The 18,205-nt window shown below is 42.9% G+C and overlaps 2 protein-coding genes across 4 annotated transcripts in view; one reads left to right on the top strand and one right to left on the bottom strand.

Annotated features, from left to right (window-relative positions):
• Positions 1–1,441: 1,441 nt before the first annotated feature.
• LOC134286739 (uncharacterized) lies at positions 1,442–2,701 on the bottom strand. Its single transcript, XM_062848405.1, has one exon. It carries the CDS (start codon positions 2,699–2,701, stop codon positions 1,442–1,444), a length of 1,260 nt encoding a protein of 419 aa, XP_062704389.1.
• A 64-nt stretch (positions 2,702–2,765) lies between these two features.
• Positions 2,766–18,205, top strand: part of LOC134288306 (uncharacterized) — a 360,131-nt gene continuing 344,691 nt past the window's right edge. The window contains exons 1-3 of one of the 3 annotated variants that reach the window (XM_062852716.1): positions 2,766–4,045; positions 4,109–4,172; positions 4,227–4,331. In XM_062852716.1, the coding sequence (XP_062708700.1) occupies positions 2,785–3,897 (1,113 nt within the window). In that variant the 5' untranslated portion in view covers positions 2,766–2,784 and the 3' untranslated portion in view covers positions 3,898–4,045; positions 4,109–4,172; positions 4,227–4,331. Of the gene's footprint in view, positions 4,046–4,108; positions 4,332–18,205 lie in introns of those variants that run through there. The other 2 variants (XM_062852718.1, XM_062852715.1) reach the window with 2 other exon arrangements.

The following is an 18,205-nucleotide window of genomic DNA, read 5'->3' as shown; positions in this document are numbered from 1 at the left end:
AATATTCTGAAAAGCGATGTGATGTTGTAAATACCTATAAGATGGCCTCACAAATATGTGCGATGTTTTCAAATAACTTTGTTGATAAGTTACGGGTATTTTTGGCTTTCAGTCTTCGCGTAATCATAAACGGATTTATGCTCTACACCTGACGTTTCGGCTACATGTATTGAGCCTTTTTCGAAGGATCTACAAATGGACAATTTAGTACAACATTTAACAACATAGTTTACAAAATCTTACAGATAATCACTCCGTTCAATCGTGAGTTATAATGTGTTGAACATAGTCGCACGTCATCCATTCACTATAACGAGATACAAGATTATATTCGGAAACCAGTTTGTGGAGGAGGTACAGGGGATAGACAAAATGATCGGGACAGGCAAAATTTGCCCTCCTCGAAAAATATTCAAATAGCTGTAACTTTTCGAAAAGTGCATCAAATATTCTCAAATTTTTACTGTAAGTGGATCAACTAGTTGTGTATCAGTGGACAAAATTTGGAAAAAATCGAGCTATTATGCACGAAGTTATAAATATTCTAGAAAAAAGTGTATTTATCCGATAGCCAACTTTGAGCTGTTATATCTCCGGATTCAATGAACCGAATGCAATGAAATTTTGACGATTTACGACTTTTATAATGAGCTCTGAAAAACGTTTGACTCGACTTGAAATTATTGACAAGAGAAAAAGCTATGGCAATCTAATTTATTTTATGATTTTTTGGTAAATTGGTCTATTTTTAATATGCATCCCATTACTTTTTCAATGAATTGCCAGTTATGTTGTTAGTTTCTTTCAAAACATATTTATATTCAAGATAATTAGAGGGAATATAAATGGACTATAATTAGCAACTTGAATTTTGAAACGATGTTGAAATTTAAGAAAATTTGGGTTTTTATTAGAAAAATAATCTAATCGTTATAATTTTCGTCCGTGTTAAGAATTTTAAGTTATGTCAAAAGTTTTTCAAAGCTCATTATATAAGTCATAAATGGTCAAAATTTCATTGCATTCGGCTCATTGAATCCGGAGATATAACAGCTCAAAGTTGGCTATCGGAAAAATACACCTTTTTCTAGAATCTTTATAACTTCGTGCATAATAGCTCGATCTTTTCCAAATTTTGTCCACTGATACATAACTAGTTGATCCACTTACAGTAAAAATTTGAGAATATTTGATGCACTTTTCGAAAAGTTACAGCTATTTGAATATTTTTCGAGGAGGGGAAATTTTGCCTGTCCCGATCATTTTGTCTATCCCCTGTATATCGTCGCTCACGTGGTTGAGTTCGATCGTTGGCGCAATTTTTAAATCTACCGGTTCACTTATATTGGGTTTTGTTTTACCTCCTACACTTGTCGGTCACTTTCGCGCCAATTTCGGATTCTGTCTGTGTCTCGTTATGGTGATGGCTGCTATTGTGCGCCTATTCCACTGTTCGTCTGTGTGTAGTGTGTTGTATCGTTTTAACTGTGTGTAATACCCCGGCGTACGTGCCGCTTAGGTTATCGGTGTCGGTTCGCTTGTTGACAGTGTGTTGTGTGTTAAGGATGTGACATGACTCTAATATAGCTAGATTCTGTTTTTTGTGGCTTGAATCCAATACTTCTACCCTGTCTAATAGAAATTGGTGGTTGTTGGTGATGCAGTGATCTAGCAGCGCTGTTTTCTCCCTCAGTCTCATGATCTCCTGGTCGGTCTCATCCTTTCCTGCTTCTCGTAGTTCTGTTAATTTGTTGATTGTCGATCGGTGGCCGGACACGCGATCTTTTAGTCGGCATGATGTCATACCTACATAGCTTGATCCACAGTCTGCACATGGTATTTTGTAGATGACGTTCGATCGTTGATTTTCTTCCAGCTTGTCCTTCACTCCTGGTATGATCGATCTCACAGTTTTCCGTTGTTGTGGACATGTAACCACTTCCGGGTAGTCGGATCGAAGTGTCCGTTGTATCTTGTGGGTGAGAGAACCTATGTTGACAATTGATCGGAACGTTTTTGTGTTATCATCCTCGGTAGGTGGTGCTGCGGCGGGTGGATTCTCTCGACGTCGATTGATGAGGCGGTTGATTAGTGGTTTCGGGTAGTCGTTCTGTCGAAGCTGCGTGTGGATGATCTTCTTTGCTGTGGCTTCGTCGACGTTGGTGGAGAATGTCGTTACTCGTTTGATGAGATTCTTGGCCACGTTTATCTTGAGCGTCATGCTGTGAGCCGACAGGTAGTTTAAGAATCTGCCTGACGCTATGGGTTTGGCATACCATTCTGTTTTTATTGTTTGGTCTGGTTTCCTGACCAGCAACAAGTCCAGATATGGTAGCTTTCCATCCTTTTCAACCTCCACGGTGAACTGTATCTTCTGGTGGTACTGGTTGAATGTGTTTTTCACGGTTTCTATTTCGTCTTTGGGTATCGCCAGCATGAGATCGTCCACATGTTTCTTGATTACTGGGATCGGAAACTTGATCGTCTTGGTAACCGAATCGAGCAAAGTTTCCATCACCAGATCTGCTATTATGGGCGACAGTGGATTGCCCATCGCTGTTCCGAACACCTGTTGATACGATTGCCCTTTGAATTGGAAGTAACTGCAATTTATGCAGAACTCCGTCATCTCCAGGAACAGATCTAGGTTGATGTTCGTGTTTTCTTTGATTTCGTCCCAGCGCGAAATGACGTTCTGCATCACTAACTCCCTTGGAATGCACAGTAAATTGCAGTTACTTCCAATTCATAGGGCAATCGTATCAACAGGTGTTCGGAACAGCGATGGGCAATCCACTGTCGCCCATAATAGCAGATCTGGTGATGGAAACTTTGCTCGATTCGGTTACCAAGACGATCAAGTTTCCGATCCCAGTAATCAAGAAACATGTGGACGATCTCATGCTGGCGATACCCAAAGACGAAATAGAAACCGTGAAAAACACATTCAACCAGTACCACCAGAAGATACAGTTCACCGTGGAGGTTGAAAAGGATGGAAAGCTACCATATCTGGACTTGTTGCTGGTCAGGAAACCAGACCAAACAATAAAAACAGAATGGTATGCCAAACCCATAGCGTCAGGCAGATTCTTAAACTACCTGTCGGCTCACAGCATGACGCTCAAGATAAACGTGGCCAAGAATCTCATCAAACGAGTAACGACATTCTCCACCAACGTCGACGAAGCCACAGCAAAGAAGATCATCCACACGCAGCTTCGACAGAACGACTACCCGAAACCACTAATCAACCGCCTCATCAATCGACGTCGAGAGAATCCACCCGCCGCAGCACCACCTACCGAGGATGATAACACAAAAACGTTCCGATCAATTGTCAACATAGGTTCTCTCACCCACAAGATACAACGGACACTTCGATCCGACTACCCGGAAGTGGTTACATGTCCACAACAACGGAAAACTGTGAGATCGATCATACCAGGAGTGAAGGACAAGCTGGAAGAAAATCAACGATCGAACGTCATCTACAAAATACCATGTGCAGACTGTGGATCAAGCTATGTAGGTATGACATCATGCCGACTAAAAGATCGCGTGTCCGGCCACCGATCGACAATCAACAAATTAACAGAACTACGAGAAGCAGGAAAGGATGAGACCGACCAGGAGATCATGAGACTGAGGGAGAAAACAGCGCTGCTAGATCACTGCATCACCAACAACCACCAATTTCTATTAGACAGGGTAGAAGTATTGGATTCAAGCCACAAAAAACAGAATCTAGCTATATTAGAGTCATGTCACATCCTTAACACACAACACACTGTCAACAAGCGAACCGACACCGATAACCTAAGCGGCACGTACGCCGGGGTATTACACACAGTTAAAACGATACAACACACTACACACAGACGAACAGTGGAATAGGCGCACAATAGCAGCCATCACCATAACGAGACACAGACAGAATCCGAAATTGGCGCGAAAGTGACCGACAAGTGTAGGAGGTAAAACAAAACCCAATATAAGTGAACCGGTAGATTTAAAAATTGCGCCAACGATCGAACTCAACCACGTGAGCGACGATATACCTCCTCCACAAACTGGTTTCCGAATATAATCTTGTATCTCGTTATAGTGAATGGATGACGTGCGACTATGTTCAACACATTATAACTCACGATTGAACGGAGTGATTATCTGTAAGATTTTGTAAACTATGTTGTTAAATGTTGTACTAAATTGTCCATTTGTAGATCCTTCGAAAAAGGCTCAATACATGTAGCCGAAACGTCAGGTGTAGAGCATAAATCCGTTTATGATTACGCGAAGACTGAAAGCCGAAAATACCCGTAACATAACCACAATCACAGTCGATCCCCATACATTTGTTGATAAGTACATTTTTCTTCCAAATTCTCGAATGCAGTTTTCTTCAAATGGGGAAAACCGTAAAAAATTCTTATCCTAAATTTTTAAATATTGCTCTAGCGCAATGCATGAATGACACACAGAGCTGGTGCCATCGGCAAAGTTTCTTCAAATTGATAGATGAAAAATTTCCTACAACATTGTTTTCCATTAAATTCCTGTAACTAAGTTTATTGTGATATTTTGCGGGATCGATCACCTTACTTGTAGAATTCATCAAGGATGCCATTCACCAGCTCAAAACCAACAAAGCAGCTGGTAAGGATGGTATCGCAGCTGAACTCATCAAGATGGGCCCAGAGAAGTTGGCCACCTGTCTGCATCGGCTGTTAGTCAGGATCTGGGAAACCGAACAGCTATCGGAGAAGTGGAAGGAAGGGTAATCTGCCCCATTCACAAGAAAGGCGACCATTTGGAATGTGAGAACTTCAGAGCGATCACTATTTTGAATGCTGCCTACAAAGTGCTATTCCAGATCATCTTTCGTCGTCTGTCACCTAAAACGAATGAGTTCGTGGGAAGTTATCAAGCCGGCTTCATCGACAGCCGGTCGACAACGGACCAGATCTTTACCGTACAGCATATCCTCCAGAAATGCCGTGAATACCAGGTCCCAACGCATCACCTGTTCATCGACTTCAAAGCGGGATACGACAGCATCGGCTGCGCAGAGCTATGGAGAATCATGGACGAAAACGGCTTTCCTGGGAAGCTGACTAGACTGATTAAAGCAACGATGGACGGTGTGCAAAACTGCGTGAGGTTTTCGGGTGAACTATCCAGTTCATTCGAATCTCGCTGGGGACTGCGACAAGGTGATGGACTCTTATGCATACTCTTCAACATCGTCCTTTTTTTTTTTTTTTTTTTTTTTTTTTTTTTTTTTTTTTTTTTTTTTTTTTCTTCTAAACCATAGGGGGATAAATCTGCTCATCAGACACCCAAACAGGAAGGTTAGGGTAGTGTGGGGATGAGGCCGTCTTCTACAATGCCGGTAGAAGCCAGGACTACTCTCTCCTCGACCCACTAGAACACATTCCTATGGTCGCCAAACCCTACGTCTCTCCGGAACCACCAAGAAGGTATTGCTTCAGAGAGGGGCTAGTGCATATCGCACCCTCAAGGTTAGCTGCCGTAGCCTAGCAGCAACGAACATCGATGACTCGCTCTGGAGAGTCCATCACGATAGCATGCTGGCGCTTAGCCAGTTTCCCGAGTGGTCCTCGCCACTCCCTTTGTCCTCGGAAGGCGGGCAGGGTCAACCCCGCCCGCGCCCTACTGCTGAGCGGACATCAAGAACTGATGCCCACGTGCAACCCGATCTGACCTGCCCGCAAAGGAAGGGTATCACTACCCTTCAGGCCCTATCAGATGCACCCGTAGGTTGCAGACAGCAGGATCTCACCTACCCCGACCCTTGCCGGGGACCCCTTTCCAACCGCGGGCTCAGATCCAACCCAGTAGACCGACGCCACGACAGCACCGCTACCGGGACTTCCTCTCCGCGGCCACTTAATCGCTGTAAGGGTCGATCTCGACCGCAGGGCACCGGTATGACCTACGAAGCCGACTTCGAACCCCTGGACCACCTCTTGTACTGCATCTGGACTAGCCATTCTCCGAGTCCACGCGCCACCTCCTCTGTAGCTCCCAGACGATATGGGTGATAGCCGTTGAAACGGCATTCCAGCTAATCTCATCCCTACACATTCTCTGGACCAAGTTGTCCGGAGTTGTGTCCTCCCCGCATGTGGCAAGCATGCGGTCACGCATTGTGCGAAAACGCGGGCACACGAACAACACGTGTTCCGCCGTTTCCTCTAAACCATTGCACACTGGGCATTCGGGAGAATCCGCATGCCCGAAACGGTGTAGATACTGTCGGAAGCAACCATGACCTGTAAGGACCTGTGTCAGGTGGAATGAAACTTCCCCATGGCGCCTATTAATCCAACTATCTACCCTCGGTATCAACCTATGGGTCCACCTTCCTTTGGTGGAACTGTCCCACGCGCGCTGCCATTTGACCATAGAGGCCATCCTGACAGTCTTGCGTATGCCTCTTGTGCCGCGCATTTCGAAGCACTCCATATCCTCACTGATAAGAATGCTGATGGGCACCATACCAGTAATGACACAGAGAGCGTCGTGTGACACGGTACGGTACGCGCTTGCAACCCTCAGACACATAAGCCTGTAAGTACTTTCCAGCTTCCGTCGGTAGCATTCAGTACTTAGCGCGGTACCCCACGCCGGGCCGCCATACCTAAGTATGGACGTAGCAACACTAGCCAGAAGCTTGCGCTTACTGGCGTACACCGCTGAGCTATTGGACATCATCCGGGACAGTGCCGCAATAGCTGTGGAGGCTCTTTTACAGGCATAATCGACGTGGCTACCGAAGGTAAGCTTATCGTCGATCATCACGCCCAAGTGCTTGACAGAGCGCTTCGACAGGATAGTGCACTCTCCTACACTGATCTCCGTCTGCTGCGCCGACTGCATGTTGTTAACAACCGTCACCTCTGTCTTGTGGTGAGCCAGCTCCAGTTTTCTGGACCGCATCCACGCCTCCACAACCTTGATCGAGTGGTCGGTAGTCAACTTCACCTCCTCGATCGTTTCACCGTAGACTTCGAGCGTAATGTCGTCGGCAAATCCGACAATCACCACTCCCACTGGGTACTCTAACCTCAACACCTCGTCGTACATGACATTCCATAACACCGGACCCAGGATGGAACCTTGCGGGACTCCTGAGGTTATGTGAAAGCACTTCCGACCCACCTCCGTGTCGTAAACCAGTACGCGATTCTGGAAGTAGCTTCCGAGAATCTTGTACAAGTACTCCGGTATCCCCAGACGCAAGAGCGCATCGGCAATAGCAGCCCAACTGGCGCTATTAACCCACCATCAGTCGCTTGCGTGTACTGAGTACACGCGTCTCAGCAAAATGCAAAAAAAAATAATCGAAATTCGCACCAAATTGAACCGGGTGTTGGTCCTATTCCAAGATCCACTCTTCTTCTTGTTAGTAAGGCAGAAAAAAAATGAAAAAATGCACGAAAAGTACTCGAAAAATACGTAATTCTAACCTCACATTTTAAATGTGTACTCAGTACACCGGCGCGACCGCTGGTGTAACTTTTTTTTGAACCGGACCGTTACACGAGCGGTCGCGTCGTGTACTCAGTACACGGCAAACGTTTTCAATTATGGTTTATATGCTTTACTAGATACAATGTTGGTGTCTTCGGCAAAAATGTCCAACTGGATAATGCGCGTCTGATAGTGGACATGTGGAACCGGTCAACACGATCTGGTCCTGTCCCGGGTGTCGGAATGGCCCTCGCGGGAACCTGTTTCGTGGACATTTTAGTTATGGCACCAAAACTAGGCATGCGACGGCTCTATCTCCATGATTTTTCATGTACATCATCTTAGTAACCATGAAACTGACCAGTGACCTCCCTGGCTAACCCGTGGCCACCGGAATGTGCCCTGAAGGAACCTGTTTCGAGGACATTGTGACCATGACACCAAAACTAGGCTTGCGACGGCTCTATCTTCATGATTTTCCAAATCAATTATTTTAGTAACCATGAAAATGACCAGTGACCTCCCTGGCCAACCCGTGGCCACCGGAATGTGCCCTGGAGGAACCTGTTTCGAGGACATTTTGACCATGACACCAAAACTAGGCTTGCGACGGCTCTATCTTCATGATTTTCCAAATCAATTATTTTAGTAACCATGAAAACGACCAGTGACCTCCCTGGCCAACCCTTGGCCACCGGAATGTGCCCTGGAGGAACCTGTTTCGAGGACATTGTGACCATGACACCAAAACTAGGCTTGCGACGGCTCTATCTTCATGATTTTCCAAATCAATTATTTTAGTAACCATGAAAACGACCAGTGACCTCCCTGGCCAACCCTTGGCCACCGGAATGTGCCCTGGAGGAACCTGTTTCGAGGACATTGTGACCATGACACCAAAACTAGGCTTGCGACGGCTCTATCTTCATGATTTTCCAAATCAATTATTTTAGTAACCATGAAAATGACCAGTGACCTCCCTGGCCAACCCGTGGCCAACGGAATGTGCCCTGGAGGAACCTGTTTCGAGGACATTTTGACCATGACACCAAAACAAGACATGCGACGGCTCTATCTTCATGATTTTTCATATCCATCATCTTAGTAACCATGAAAAGGACCAGTGACCTCCCTGGCCATCCTGTGGCTACTGGACTTTGCCTTGAAGGAACCTGTTTTGAGAACAATTTCGACCAAGGCGCCAAAACTAGGCATGCGACGGCTCTATCTTCATGATTTTCCATATCCATTATTTTAGTAACCATGAATATGATCAGTGACCTCCCTGACCAACCCGTGGCCACCGGAATGTGCCCTGGAGGAACCTGTTTCGAGGACATTATGACCATGACACTGAAACTGGGCATGCGACGGCTCTATCTTCATGATTTTCTATATCCATTATTTTAGTAACCATGAAAATGACCAGTGACCTCCCTGGCCAACGGAATGTGCCCTGGAGGAACCTGTTTCGAGGACATTTTGACCATGACACCAAAACTAGGCATGCGACGGCTCTATCTTCATGATTTTTCATATCCATCATCTTAGTAACCATGAAAATGACCAGTGACCTCCCTGGCTAACCCGTGGCCACCGGAATGTGCCCTGGAGGAACCTGTTACGAGGACATTTTGACCATGGCACAAAAACTAGGCTTGCAACGGTTCTGTCTTCATGATTTTCCAAATCAATTATTTTAGTAACCATGAAAATGACCAGTGACCTCCCAAGCCAACCCGTGGCCACCGGAATGTGCCCTGGAGGAACCTGTTTCGAGGACATTATGACCATGACACTGAAACTGGGCATGCGACGGCTCTATCCTCATGATTTTCCATATCCATTATTTTAGTAACCATGAAAATGACCAGTGACCTCCCTGGTCAACCCGTGGCCCACGGAATGTGCCCTGGAGGAACCAGTTTCGTGGACATTTTGGCTTTAACGCCAAAACTAGGCTTGCGACGGCTCTATCTTCCTGATTTTCCATATCCATCATCTTAGTAACCATGAAAAGGACCAGTGACCTCCCTGGCCATCATGTGGCTACTGGACTTTGCCTTGAAGGAACCTGTTTTGAGAACAATTTCGACCAAGGCGCCAAAACTAGGCATGCGACGGCTCTATCTTCATGATTTTCCATATCCATTATTTTAGTAACCATGAATATGATCAGTGACCTCCCTGACCAACCCGTGGCCACCGGAATGTGCCCTGGAGGAACCTGTTTCGAGGACATTATGACCATGACACTGAAACTGGGCATGCGACGGCTCTATCCTCATGATTTTCCATATCCATTATTTTAGTAACCATGAAAATGACCAGTGACCTCCCTGGCCAACCCGTGGCCACCGGAATGTGCCCTGGAGGAACCTGTTTCGAGGACATTGTGACCATGACACCAAAACTAGGCTTGCGACGGCTCTATCTTCATGATTTTCCAAATCAATTATTTTAGTAACCATGAAAATGACCAGTGACCTCCCTGGCCAACCCTTGGCCACCGGAATGTGCCCTGGAGGAACCTGTTTCGAGGACATTGTGACCATGACATCAAAACTAGGCTTGCGACGGCTCTATCTTCATGATTTTCCAAATCAATTATTTTAGTAACCATGAAAATGACCAGTGACCTCCCTGGCCAACCCGTGGCCAACGGAATGTGCCCTGGAGGAACCTGTTTCGAGGACATTTTGACCATGACACCAAAACAAGACATGCGACGGCTCTATCTTCATGATTTTTCATATCCATCATCTTAGTAACCATGAAAATGACCAGTGACCTCCCTGGCTAACCCGTGGCCACCGGAATGTGCCCTGGATGAACCTGTTACGAGGACATTTTGACCATGGCACAAAAACTAGACTTGCAACGGCTCTGTCTTCATGATTTTCCAAATCAATTATTTTAGTAACCATGAAAATGACCAGTGACCTCCCAAGCCAACCCGTGGCCACCGGAATGTGCCCTGGAGGAACCTGTTTCGAGGACATTATGACCATGACACTGAAACTGGGCATGCGACGGCTCTATCCTCATGATTTTCCATATCCATTATTTTAGTAACCATGAAAATGACCAGTGACCTCCCTGGTCAACCCGTGGCCCACGGAATGTGCCCTGGAGGAACCAGTTTCGTGGACATTTTGGCTTTAACGCCAAAACTAGGCTTGCGACGGCTCTATCTTCCTGATTTTCCATATCCATCATCTTAGTAACCATGAAAAGGACCAGTGACCTCCCTGGCCATCCTGTGGCTACTGGACTTTGCCTTGAAGGAACCTGTTTTGAGAACAATTTCGACCAAGGCGCCAAAACTAGGCATGCGACGGCTCTATCTTCATGATTTTCCATATCCATTATTTTAGTAACCATGAATATGATCAGTGACCTCCCTGACCAACCCGTGGCCACCGGAATGTGCCCTGGAGGAACCTGTTTCGAGGACATTATGACCATGACACTGAAACTGGGCATGCGACGGCTCTATCTTCATGATTTTCTATATCCATTATTTTAGTAACCATGAAAATGACCAGTGACCTCCCTGGCCAACGGAATGTGCCCTGGAGGAACCTGTTTCGAGGACATTTTGACCATGACACCAAAACTAGGCATGCGACGGCTCTATCTTCATGATTTTTCATATCCATCATCTTAGTAACCATGAAAATGATCAGTGACCTCCCTGGCCAAACCGTGGCCACCGGAATGTGCCCTGGAGGAACCAGTTTCGTGGACATTTTGGCTTTGACGCCAAAACTAGGCTTGCGACGGCTCTATCTTCCTGATTTTCCATATCCATCAACTTAGTAACCATGAAAAGGACCAGCGACCTCCCTGGCCATCCTGTGGCTACTGGACTTTGCCTTGAAGCAACCTGTTTTGAGAACAATTTTGACCAAGGCGCCAAAACTAGGCATGCAATTGCTCTATCTTTTTGATGTTATATATCCATCATCTAGGGTAAATCGCCAATTGTTACACACCTTAAAAACTCGGCAATTGTTGCACATCTCATAAGTAATTTTTTCCAAGGATTTCACCGGAAATTCTTCCGAAAACTCATGCTAGGATTTCGGCAAAAACCACCAGGAATTTCTTCAGAGATTCAATCAAAGATTGCTGGTTCCAGGAAACCCTGCTAATTTACTCCAGGGATGCCTCATTTTCTTTTAAAGCACTTCTTTTAATGATTCCTTCAGGAATTTCGCTTTTTCCATAGATTCTCGCTGTGATTCCTCTAGAAGTTTGCTTTGAATCCCTCCAGAAATTCCCGCTGGTTTTCTACATAAATTCTTCATGTGATTATTCCATGAATTCCTTTAGGAATTATTCCAAGAATACCTATGCATATTTCGGTGGAAATTCATCCGGGGGATATACCACGAAATTTCGTCAGAAATATATCAAGAAATTTCTCTAGGGATTTATTAAAGAATTTCTAAGCGATTTTCTGCAGGGTTCTTCTAAGACAAGACGGACTTGCCCCGGCGTTATAACTCGCAGTATCGCATGAAACCGAATTTGCTTCCACTGCTGTCTACTGTCATGTCTTTTGGAGTTTGAAGGCTATGTTTCAGTAGGAATGATATGTCAAGAATAAGTACAGTAGACGTTCGGTCGAAGATCAAGTGCTCGTCATAAAAAAACTCGATAAGTACAGAGGAAGCCCACATAGTGTATCCTGTGGAAATGGATAAACCAATATTTGCAAACAATTTCCTGGGCGGTCAAGATTTTCAGAAACCCTTCGAGTAACTTTCTATTAGCACAAGACGGTGCGTTGTGGCAAGAGCTCAACTGCGCAACAACCGTCCGCAGAAGTCAGCCGGCAACGTTTTTCGCTATTAGCAAACTCTTTGCAAAGTTATCTTTCATTTTACGTCAATTGATGGCTTGATGACATCTGTCAGGCGTTGCAGTTACTCAACTTCATTCGTTAAGTGAAACGTAAACATGTTGCAGTTAGCAGCTAAACAAAATTGCTGACACCGAAAACTATCACATAACTGCGAAATTGTTCGTAAAACGCTAAACTGGCTAGCAGACTTGATTCCAGGAGGAGCGTAATATCATAAAGTCTATTCCGTGAATCACGTTTATTATTCAAATAGCAAAACATTGGAACCATAAAAAAGTTACGTTATATCGAGGTAAAAGTTACGTAATATCGAGGCTACGTTATACCGAGGTATGACTGTATAAAAATCAGTTGGTAACCAAAACCACAAAACAAAAAATTTCGGCTCCGTGAAGCAAAATAAATATTTTTTATTTCTTTCTATTCGAAAATTACAAATCAAGATTGAACATATTTTTATACAATACAATAAACGCTTTTGGGTGGGTGTTGGGGAATGGTCCTTCGCCGGGAATCCTTCGATAGCCGAGCAGTGGAAAGCAGTTCCAAACCCCAACACGAATCCATCCAAGGGGGGGGGGGGGGGGGGGTATTTGGTCCATCACAATGGATAATCCATTTCCTTCGGAACTTGGTTCTTCACCTTGGTACAATTAACGACACTCGCGATTTTATACAAACTACATTTATTTTACATTACCAATAACATTCAATTTACATTTATTTACACAAACGAATATACATTTAACACATTAAAATACTGTCCTACTCCATCTAACCCCGACCGTTGGCTAGTGGGTACTAAAATCTAATCCTATGCTCATGAGCCTAAGGCTTGTCGATCAAGTGATCATTGTGTAACCTCTCCCAATAATTGAGAGCCTGTAATGAGGTCCTCAGGGTTGTAGTAAGTGGGTGACGTTACTCCCGAACATCCTCACCCACCCAGAAATTAAGGAATTTCTGAAAACTTATCCTTCCAGAATGTATCGTAACCGTTGTTTGTTTGTGGACTGTAGATGTTCCGTGGTCGAAAATGCTTCGGCTTGACTGTGAGCTCTCACCCACCATCGAAAATCGCTTGTATCCAAACAGGTCCATTGCGTCCGTTGATCCATTGAAATCGCCAACCCGTTGTTAACGATCCATCCAGTTGTAACCGTTCGCCGAATTAGCTCGAGAGGTTAATAAACGCGGTGGCTTTTGCGCCACTCTCGCGTACGAGAGACCACCGGTTCATTCTTGATTTGCCCGACTAATTAGACGACTCTTCACTCAAGGGCTTCTTCGAACGGCCGCTAGCTCAACTAAAAACTCAAAAACCTAATAAACAAAACTCACAAACTGAACCAATAAACAGAAATTTACTCAAATAAAAACTAAAGTTGGAAAAAGACCACAAGCAAACAAGTACGAGTCGTTGAAGTGAATTTATTAAACGATAATTTAAGAAATAACAAAAAAAAACAATAGAAACATAGAAAAACTAAAACAACTGAATTCATTAACGCGTATATTGTTTTCACAAAAATGCTCGTCAAGTGTAAGTGTGTATGTGTGTGTGTGTGTATTCATGGCCATGAGTGACATACCTGCGCAGGTTTTGTTCGTCGACGGTGGTTTCTCCTGGCCAATCGTCGACATTAGCTCGCTGTCCTAAATATTCGCCGGACTATAGGTGCGGAGGGGCGTCGGCGGTCCGGTACTCTGCCCGATCGTGCGTCACCGCACGCAGGTAGGCCGGAAATAATTCCCCTGTATACTCCGTTTAACTGCCAGTAACTGGCGGGCGAGGACGAGCGTTGTGGCAGCAAAAATGGCTTAAAGCCCAAAATAAAAAGCGCCCCTTGGACGCTGAAGTCCAAGGACGAAACACACAATTAAAACAATATACACTAAACACGAATTCGAATTGAATAATTACCTTTTATAAAATACAAAAAAGCACAGGGAACAGAGTGTCTGCCCCTGGCGACAAAATCCAATGTTTAAGACACTACATAACGAAAAACAAAGTCAATTAATAATAAACTCACTTCAAATGACACTATTTTACAAAATTACAATTCCACTAAATACTACACACCTTTACAAAACTTAAACCTGGCAGAAGGTCGCCGAAGCTCACTTCTGTTCTCCAGCCGACTCTAACTAAAAGTGATGGAGTCAAGTCGATTTCTCTAGTCAAGTAAATTTCCTGCTATTGAAGCAGTCGTCTATTCAATTTACAAACTATTATATACAAGTGCGCCAAATTCAAATCGCACATGGCCGTAAAAGTATTTTGCGCCATCGAAAAAGTCCTATAAGATACGTAACATGAATCGTCATTAGCTTAGCCTAGACACAAACCATATATGAAACGGTTAATCTCTACTAATGGAAAACGGTTCAAACTCAAAGTCAAATGCAACGAATCCAATTCACATAAGATTTTACTTAAAAAGACAAAAACGTCAAAAGCTACAAATTAACTAAAATAATCATGAAAAGTAGTAAATAATTATAAAAAAAAAAAACAAATTCTAAAATCAAAATCAAAATATTCAAAAAATATATCAATTTAATCTAATTGAATTCAAACTTTATTTTACTTAAACAGAATAAATACGTCAAAACGTTACATCACACCACCCAGTTTTATGAAAATTTGATCAGAGAAACTGATCAAATTTTCATAACTCACAAAATACTCAAAAAAAAAACTACACAGTTGAATCAAACTTAACGTAAAACACAAAACTTATGTCCAGTTTACATTGATGGTCATAGAGCAATTAACAACACGGAAAGACTCGAACACGACTACCACAAAGGGAATTCTCCACTGTCAAACAACTTACATAATCGTTACTCGATGAACGATTACCACAATGGGAACTCCTCAATGTCAATAAACTTACATAGCCGTGATCTTAACGTAACGGAACTACAGTTAGTTGCATCATCAACGCCTTCGTTGACGCATTCGCAAATCTAACTGTTTAAACTCGGATCATCAGAGTCCATCAGCTCATTGCGTCTGACCTCCTCCCTGACTCTCCCTAACGTAACGGAACTAAACCGCAGCTGATAGCACATCAAAACTCTGTTTGACTCATCTGCAATCAAGTACTGCATAAACGTAAGCAGAAATAAATTCTAAACATCAAACTTAATTTGACAAAACTCAGAATCTGCAAAAAATATCGAACAGCTCTATGTAAACATCCAATGTAAACTGACAGCATAAAATCTTGCATGCAAGTTCTACTACCAACTGCAACGAAACGAACGAAACGTACTGTCAACGCGAGTGACGTCTTCGCTGTCACCGACGCGAGACGAAAATGAACGGAAAAAGAAAAATAAAAACACTCATCAGTTTGTGTTTATAAATCGAAGTGTGGTGCTCGTCGCGATCGCGGAGTGAAAAAAAAAAAACTAAACTTGTCGATAAACCGGGGGAGTATTTGATACTTTTATCATTTTAACCTTAAGAATTAATTGCTTTTTGTGTTTATTTACAGGTATTCGTCGCGGGACTTCGTCGGGAATACGCGAAAACGGTAAAGGTAAAGTATAAAAGCAATAATTATTTGGCATTGGTTTAAGATGGCGACTGTTTTCTATCCGACTATGTTACGGATCGAATGTAAACATCGCTAACGGACTTTGTTTCCGTACCCGACACGATCAATTTATTTATTTTTTTTTATTGCGGTTGCTGTCTGGGGAATATACCCAAGACTAACTGCAACAAAAACTATATTAACTTCGCGATAAAAACTATTTCAATAAAAAAAATATCCAAACGTAAATATAAACATGTTTTGCAACTTTCTAATCCATCTTTTCTTTTCACAGATAGCACGACGACGACGATTCTTCGACGGTACAAAGCAAAAGAGATGGAACGCGAAAGAAATGGGAAACCACAGCATGAATCAGATGACGATCCTTTTGCCTACGGGGGAAATTTTTCTTCGCACACCGGACCATCATGTGTGCCTACGGACTACCGGACCATCACATGATTGGATGCCGCAGCACTTCTTCCCTCAGTTTTGCAACGACAATTTCCGCGAGGGTCAAATCTACGGGTGAGTCACTTTTAATTTTTGACTAATTCTAGATTTAAAAATTAACATAGAATAAGTAAAATACTAAAATAGATTTATAAGCCTTTTCGCTAACAAAAACAATTAAGAGAAATACATTTGGTTGACTAGCTAAAGGCAGTCTACCAAACACGTCTAGGAAACAAACACAAAATGAATTCGATTATCGAATTCAAGAGTAATTTTGCTTAAAAAGAGAAAAACGTCGAAAACGTTTTTCTATGCATATATTTCTTCATTATTCAAAAAAAAAATGCTTCGTATTTTCAAAAAAAGTCATCTCACATGCAAGTCATGCTTAAAGTAGATATCCGCGTCAAATTAGGTTCAACTGAAGGTAATTTCACAAAAAAAAACTGAACTGAACTAAAAATTTAACGAAATAAAGTCTGAAATACCGAAAAATGAATGGAAAATTGTACGAAACTAAAAAAAATACTGAATCAAACTAAATTAAATTCAGAACCGTAATCAAAACTAAAAATAAATAAATATCAAACAAGAAATTCAAAAATTTCCTTAAAACTATACAAATAAATCCAACCTAAGCCAAAACCTAAAATTCAATATCAAAAACTAATCAAAAATACAAAAAATTCAAACAAACAAATTTCTATTTAATTTAGAAATTTATAGTTTTTGACGTTGGGCGCCAATGTAACCGTTCGTCGAATTTGCTCGAGAGGTCTGCAAAACTCGGTGGCTTTTGCGCCACTCTCGCGAACGAGAGACCACCGGTTCATTCTTGATTTGCCCGACTAATTAGACGACTCTTCACTCAAGGGCTTCTTCGAACGGCCGCTAGCTCAACTAAAAACTCAAAAACCTAATAAACAAAACTCACAAACTGAACCAATAAACAGAAATTTACTCAAATAAAAACTAAAGTTGGAAAAAGACCACAAGCAAACAAGTACGAGTCGTTGAAGTGAATTTATTAAACGATAATTTAAGAAATAACAAAAAAAAACAATAGAAACATAGAAAAACTAAAACAACTGAATTCATTAACGCGTATATTGTTTTCACAAAAATGCTCGTCAAGTGTAAGTGTGTATGTGTGTGTGTGTGTATTCATGGCCATGAGTGACATACCTGCGCAGGTTTTGTTCGTCGACGGTGGTTTCTCCTGGCCAATCGTCGACATTAGCTCGCTGTCCTAAATATTCGCCGGACTATAGGTGCGGAGGGGCGTCGGCGGTCCGGTACTCTGCCCGATCGTGCGTCACCGCACGCAGGTAGGCCGGAAATAATTCCCCTGTATACTCCGTTTAACTGCCAGTAACTGGCGGGCGAGGACGAGCGTTGTGGCAGCAAAAATGGCTTAAAGCCCAAAATAAAAAGCGCCCCTTGGACGCTGAAGTCCAAGGACGAAACACACAATTAAAACAATATACACTAAACACGAATTCGAATTGAATAATTACCTTTTATAAAATACAAAAAAGCACAGGGAACAGAGTGTCTGCCCCTGGCGACAAAATCCAATGTTTAAGACACTACATAACGAAAAACAAAGTCAATTAATAATAAACTCACTTCAAATGACACTATTTTACAAAATTACAATTCCACTAAATACTACACACCTTTACAAAACTTAAACCTGGCAGAAGGTCGCCGAAGCTCACTTCTGTTCTCCAGCCGACTCTAACTAAAAGTGATGGAGTCAAGTCGATTTCTCTAGTCAAGTAAATTTCCTGCTATTGAAGCAGTCGTCTATTCAATTTAC

Source organism: Aedes albopictus, chromosome 2 (assembly GCF_035046485.1).
Source record: "Aedes albopictus strain Foshan chromosome 2, AalbF5, whole genome shotgun sequence".
NCBI lineage: Eukaryota > Metazoa > Arthropoda > Insecta > Diptera > Culicidae > Aedes > Aedes albopictus.
Note: the sequence above shows the minus strand (reverse complement) of the source record. Positions and strands in the feature narration are given on the sequence as shown.